At 38.7% G+C, this 6,563-nt stretch overlaps 1 protein-coding gene across 1 annotated transcript in view; it reads left to right on the top strand.

Moving 5' to 3' along the window:
- LOC104271569 (probable phospholipid-transporting ATPase IIB) overlaps positions 1 to 6,563 on the top strand; it is a gene marked incomplete at its 5' end in the record, with an annotated part of 36,685 nt that overhangs the window by 6,926 nt on the left and 23,196 nt on the right. Inside the window, one exon of the mRNA XM_009866274.1 lies at positions 4,004 to 4,116. Coding sequence (XP_009864576.1) covers positions 4,004 to 4,116 — 113 coding nt within the window. The remainder of the gene's footprint in view (positions 1 to 4,003; positions 4,117 to 6,563) is intronic.

Raw genomic sequence — 6,563 nt, forward strand, 5'->3', positions numbered from 1 at the left:
ACCGTCTGCCCCTCACCTCAGCTACAAGGATGTTCAGCTCAAATGAGTGCGCGCTGTCCTCCTTACGAATGCACACGCTCGTGTTTTAGTTCTGTAATTAGCAATACTTTCATTAAGTCTTTACCTGTTCAACATAAGCTACCACAGAGAAAGAGGAATTTAAAAAAAAATGCTGATGGAATAACATCTCCTCACTTGACTTTGATGGATGTTTTTTCTGGGATTCACAGAAGGAATTTGAATCTCCAGGTTGTTGCCGACACTCTGATTATTAGGAGAACTGGGCCTGATCTCCCTTAGTTTCCACAGAAACATCTACATTGACTTTTGACTTGCTTAAGCAAACACCTCAAACAAAATACTTCTGTTTTATCAGAAGTTACCTTCTAAGTCTCTCACAAAGTTATTAATTCTTCTTTTGTACATATTTTCTTGCTTTTTTTGTCTTTGATCCTTTTGAATTGTTGGTTTTAGTTCAGATAGCCATCTAGTAATACAGGATCTGAAAGATCTGCATCTGCTTCTCAAAATACAAAATAAAATCTCTGCTGCTCTGTTGGGAATCACATCTGTTGCCACCCAGGGAATGATGCCTTCAGGACTTTTTCCTTAGAAATTAATTTCCTTTTGCCTGCTTTACTCTGTGTTTAATGGTACAACTGTAGACACAAAAAAACCCCAACAACCTAACCCAAAATCACCAAAAAACCAAGCTCTTGGCTTCAATAAAGAAAATACTAAATTTTTCTTCAGCAATTGTGTGTTAACTTTTTCTCTAAGAATGCATAATAGCAGGAGGTCATCTATTGACTAACACCATTTCTGGAAGATTTACTAAACTGAGCTTTCTTTTTTCATCTAGTAATTCTTCATATTAGCAACGTCCCGAAAGTGTGGAATTGATAAGTAGGTCTTGAAAAAGCATTATTAGAAGTAGAAGGACTCTTTTGCTGTTCTCAAGTCTGCTCACGGTGATAAGTTCAGCGTAAGAAGGCTCGCGTTTGGGATATTTTTCCCTCCTGAAGTGGGCTACATTGGAAAATCTGCCTCTAGCTATTTGAAAGGCTTACGTTTGGGAACATAAAAGATGCGTTTTTGTGTCATGGTATGTTACTTTTTGACTAAAAGACTGAAATTTAAGCCAGAACTGCTGCTGCAGTTGTAACGCCACCGATCGGTAAGAAACTGTTGGGAATGTTTCTGTCCTGTTTGGGGGTTTCATTCATTAGGATAATTTAGAGGTAAATTCTTAATTGGCACACATGGTAAAATTTAACTTCCTTGTGGGTGACTGAAAAAGGTGTATTTTGGTTTTATTTTTTGCATAAATTTTTGGGAGAACTTTCCGAAATGCAGCTGCCTGTGTTTGTCTAATAACGCGTCAGGTTTATTGTGACTGTTGGAAGCTTTGCACTCGTGTTAAGAAGCATGAACAAGCTGGAGTTGTTGCTTCTTTTCTTCCTGTGTTTTATTCTGATTTTTTTATATTTACTTATTCCAATTTTGTGTGGCAGGTACAGGTGGTTTTGCAGCCTCTTTTCAGGTGTTGTGTATTACTGTAGCTGATAGAAAGGATCGCATAAGTAACGTGTAAGATGCAAGTACTGGAGGAGGATTGCCGGAGTGTTTATTTCCACGTCTTTGCAAGTTGATTCTTTTTCCTCACCCATTTTCCTAAACTTCCTTCCCTGGCTCCTGATTGTTGCAAGATAGGAAAATCCGTATTTTCCTACTCACAAGCTTTTCTTCTCTGCTTGCTGAGAAGGGCTTGGGGAACACACAGCTTTTCCACCTGTCTCCCTTTCCCTTCCCAAGCACCTCTTGAAGTTGGACTCCTTTACTGGTGTCAAAAGAAATAATCTTTCTGTATAATAATCAGTGGGCTAATTTTGTTTCCTGCTCAGTTTTCCCAAGCTGCAATTACTGAACGAGTAGGAAGCAGGTTTGACAGTTGCCTGCTGTCTCAAATTTTGAGTAGCGTTTAGTTTCACAACTCCTAGGGAGTGTTTATTTTAATTTAAAGGCTTGGCAAGACTGAGGGTAGTGAGAAGATGTTAGCCTGCTTGGGAAGTAAGGAAGGTGGTGCAGATTTACTTGGAAATTTCTTGCAATAAACGTTGTTGAACAGAATGGCTGGGTTTAGGGGTTAGTGGGTTTTTTGGTTTTTTTTTTTAATAAGAAATTGAGATTTTAGTCTCTCAGATTTGTTACTGGAAACTTTTGTGTTTCTCATGCAAAATGGAGATTGGCTTTTTCTAATCTATAATTAAAACAATTAACAGAAGGTCTCAATCAAAGTGTGTCTTCTAAAAGCAGGAGCAGTAATTTCTTATGGTTTTATATGATTGCTGTAAGAACAAAATAATCTTCTTATCCTTTGTATAAAGGTAACCACAAATGTCTGAGTTGCTAACTCTAGAAATCAGGAAGGTTGTCTTCCTGGGCTGATTTCCAACCTTGGGAATGTTCTACTTCTTGTGTGAATTTTATAATAATGTTATGCTTATTTGGGGGAGAATTTATGCATTTCAAATAAATCTTAAAATATTCCTCTTTAAATTCAAACAATATTACTGTAGAAAATATCTTCAATAATACGTAAAGAAACATGAATGGGAAGCGTAATTTTTATTTTAATGGTAGAGGGAGAATTTGGAAGGATTATCTAGTGCTGGCGATAGGGGAAGATGTGGTTTGATAGTATGTTGTGATGGTACAAAAATTGAGATGAAGCGTCCCTGCAGCAGATACTGCCAGTAGTGACAGACATCTGGAGCGTAACTGGGGAGGACACGAGACTTTCACAGCCCTGCCGACTCTGTGAAGATCGCTGGCAGTTCCGGCCTTATTAGCTGCATCAACACTGTTGCCCACGCTGGTCCTGACACAAGCCGCGATGCCGTTGGCCTTCCGGGCCACCTGGGCACCCTGCTGGCTCCCGTTCAAGTGGCTATAATTAGAGCATATGTCATGCTTTTAGTCTCCTCCTGTGGATTTTGGCATACCGAGACAAAGGCATGATATAAAAATAGTCTAGATAAATAAAATCCATATGAAATATCTTATTCTGCAACTTTTAGTTATAGGTAACTATCGTATTCTCCATATTAAAAATACTGGAGAAGCTTCAAGAATATCCTGGTTATTACCACGTTGTGTTTGTTTATCATCGGATGTATGTATTTTAGTGACTCAAACCTGTGTGGTTAAATATAAGAATCACTTTCTACTGGATTAATTTCATGTCGACTGACTAACCGTAGCAAAAGTTTTAGGAAGGACTGTTTCCAAAACCCTTTTAGGTGGGCTGAGCAGGGCAAGGTGGGTGGTAGTGACCTCTTCTTGCCGCATGTTCCCATGGCAGAAGGCTGAAGCCTCCCGCTGTTAGAGCTTTTCCCAGCTCAGGGATGTGACCATCTGGCAGAGGTGGAGGCAAAGTGTCAGATGGTGACTGGCACCCTGTAGGTTCTTACAAATGTGAAGCAAAAATGCAAATTTCCTGCATTTCAGCTTATTCTGGTTGGGGGCGAGATCTGTCAGGTTTGGACGGGATGCCTTCACGACTTGCTCTGGACACCTCTATGGAGGTTGGGTTTTTCTTCTTTAAATTTCCTAATACCCAGTGCAAGCTCTTGTGTTGGCTTCCGACAGGCAGTTCTTCTTTCTTGTATATGAGACGTTTTGTCTTTTTTTTTTTTTTTTTCCCCAAGCTTTTATTTTTAGCCCTGTTGGCTTCTTGTATATGAGAAGTTTTGTCTTTTTTTTTTTTTTTCCCAAGCTTGTATATTTAGTCCTGTTGGCAGCTTGAAGGTGGAACCAGTGATTTCTTCCAGCATGACTAACCCTGATCTTTCTCCACAAACATTGCTTTAATTAACTAAACTGATGCTAACTCACGATTCAATCCTTCTTTCCAAAACAAAGATTTGGAGGGGAGGGGTTTTGTGGCCTTCTCACGATTATTTTTTTTGCTGCTTTGTGATATGCTGCTTCTTTATTACAGGAACGCTTACGCAGAATGAGATGATATTCAAGCGCCTCCACCTAGGTACGGTGTCCTATGGAACAGACACAATGGATGAAATTCAGAGTCATATTATAAACTCCTATTCACAGGTATCTCATAAATTATTTACCTTTAATATTGAGATTATTTTTTTTTAACAGCCGCGGAGCACTGTTGTTACTGATTACATCCAGAAATTTGATATGCTAATGAAGTACTTTCATTTGTGGATATCTCTTAACAGACATGATACAAAGAATAAAATGTGAGACACAGTTCTCTCCTGATTCTAAATTTGCTCGTAATACCCACTTAAGGGAGTTGACTTTTCTGTTCCCTGCTAGCAGAAATCTCTGTTAACCTGTCTGTGCAGTGCAGCCTTTCTCCTGCCAAATCATCCAAGAGTAAGCTATTAATTACTGAGATGCAAATAACACCTAAGTGTCCAGAACAAGATGAACAGTAATTATATCTTTGAAGATATTCATCAAGAATAGAAACGGAGAAGACACATTAATTGGCATAACCAACAAGTAAAAAATCTATTGTCAAAATAGAATTCGTAAAGGCCGATGTAAAAGGTGTTTTTTAAAAAAAATTAACATGATTGCAAACAGTCTAAAATTTTGACTGAGGGAGAAAATGGTAAACTATATTGCTTGAGAGCAAAGTGTTCCTGAGAGATAAATGAGTGCTTGGCCTGGAAATTGTGCAAGAGGATTGTGGCTCCCTGGCTGTCCACAGGTGGTCTGTGGGATGGAGGAGGAAGGTGGAATTCTGTGAGCATCACTTGCATCTTCAGCGTATGCCAGCTGTTTGGGTGCTTTCTGCAAACCTTTCGGAGCACCTGAGCCCACCCTGAAATTAGGAAGGATTTGTTGCTTTACTTTTTTATTTCTATTGTTGAAAAGCAAAGGAAAAAAAATTGACAGAAGAGGAAATAAATGCTAGGTTAACCAATATTTCTGTATGTTGTGTATGGTATGATGATAAATTTATGCAAAAGTTAATTTGGATACACAACCCTGAGTGGCTGACCCAGTTAAGCTTGTAGACTGACCCCCTTGTCTGTGCCCTCATTTTCTCTCGTAAAAGGGTTGTAGGATTAGGAATTGATTTGAATATTTAGTTGTGCTATGTTCTGAACTGTGTCTCTCTTCTCATTTGCTTAAAACAAAATGAAAACATAAAAAACAGCTGTTAGATAAAACGCTGGGCTTGGTTAATATTACGTAGCTTTTGGTGAGAGACGCAGGAGCAGAAGCAGTGAATAAGCAATGTATGTTGTAAGTTTTTAGTCTGCAGCTTCCATTTCTGTATTATTTCCCATCTAAACAGAGCAGCAAATTCACTTGCAATTCTTTTTCCTGGGATAAATCTAGTTCAGCTTCATTCTTAGTAGGCAGAGCCATGAATAGTAACCGAGATGAAATAATACGCCTTGGAAATGAGGTACGGAGGTGTTGAGGTGAAGCTCAGCAGCCCAAATTTGGTTCAGAATGGGTTACGGAAAGTAATTGCTACCTGACGGTGTTTATTAAAATCAGCCAAAGAGAGTTTCGTTATAACGGGTCGTTTGGGTATTCCCGGCGACAACTGTAGCGAGAAATAATATTAACTGACAGGCTTGAGGGGCACAGCTCGGGCTGGCTGCGTCTGGGGGCTGAGCCCCAGCGTATTTGTCAGCATGGGTTTAGTCTTTTGCGGTGAAATAGCTCTCTGACGAGAATTGTGTGATTCCTGGAATTCTGACTTGCTTCAAGCTTTTACTAGTTTGCTGTAAAATTTTAATAAGTGGTACCCATAGTTAATTGTTTTTAATAACTAGCATGTTTGGCACCAAAATCTTTGAAAAAAGTAGCGACTGTGAGGGAAGCTTTCTTCCTCAATCGTGGGGAAAAAAAATCCCAAATCTAGCTTTGCTGCTAGTAATGATGAAAGGAACTTTCTTGGAACTTCCTTTTTTTTTTTTTCTTTAGCTTTTCTATAACACCAGTTGATGTTTAAATAATGCCTTAATTACACACGCGTTGGTAGCAGCTCTTTAAAACAGAAAAATGAAGGAGTCTCAGTAACAAAATGAGCAACTATTAAACAATTGTTTCAGTCTGAGAAAGTATGGTGAGGTTTTTATTTAATCTGTGATAATAGAAGCTGCCAGTTAGCTAGGCAGTGGTTCTTGTGTGACATTGATTTTATCCCTTGTTTGTGTTCTGTTTTATTATTACAGTGGACCTACTAGACTATTGTCATCTTAATGTAACACACAAATCTATTATAACCTGATTATATTTCCCCACTGGAAGCATTTTGTGATAGAGGGCATAATCTTTAATGGAATTTGTGTGAAATTAAATTATACAAGCATCAATAAACATAACATAATTCAGAAGGAGTAAATCAGCTTAATTTATTTGCGGCTGTAATGGCATCAGCGTTAGCAGAATGCAAATGCAGAGGTTTGAAGCAGTAGCTGAAAAGCAGTGCCAGATGAGCAGAAAGTTAAACCCTTTATTAGACAACACTGTAATTTGATGGGCAGAATGTTCACGGTTCA

Source organism: Apaloderma vittatum, unplaced genomic scaffold (assembly GCF_000703405.1).
Source record: "Apaloderma vittatum isolate BGI_N311 unplaced genomic scaffold, ASM70340v1 scaffold13713, whole genome shotgun sequence".
Taxonomy (NCBI): domain Eukaryota; kingdom Metazoa; phylum Chordata; class Aves; order Trogoniformes; family Trogonidae; genus Apaloderma; species Apaloderma vittatum.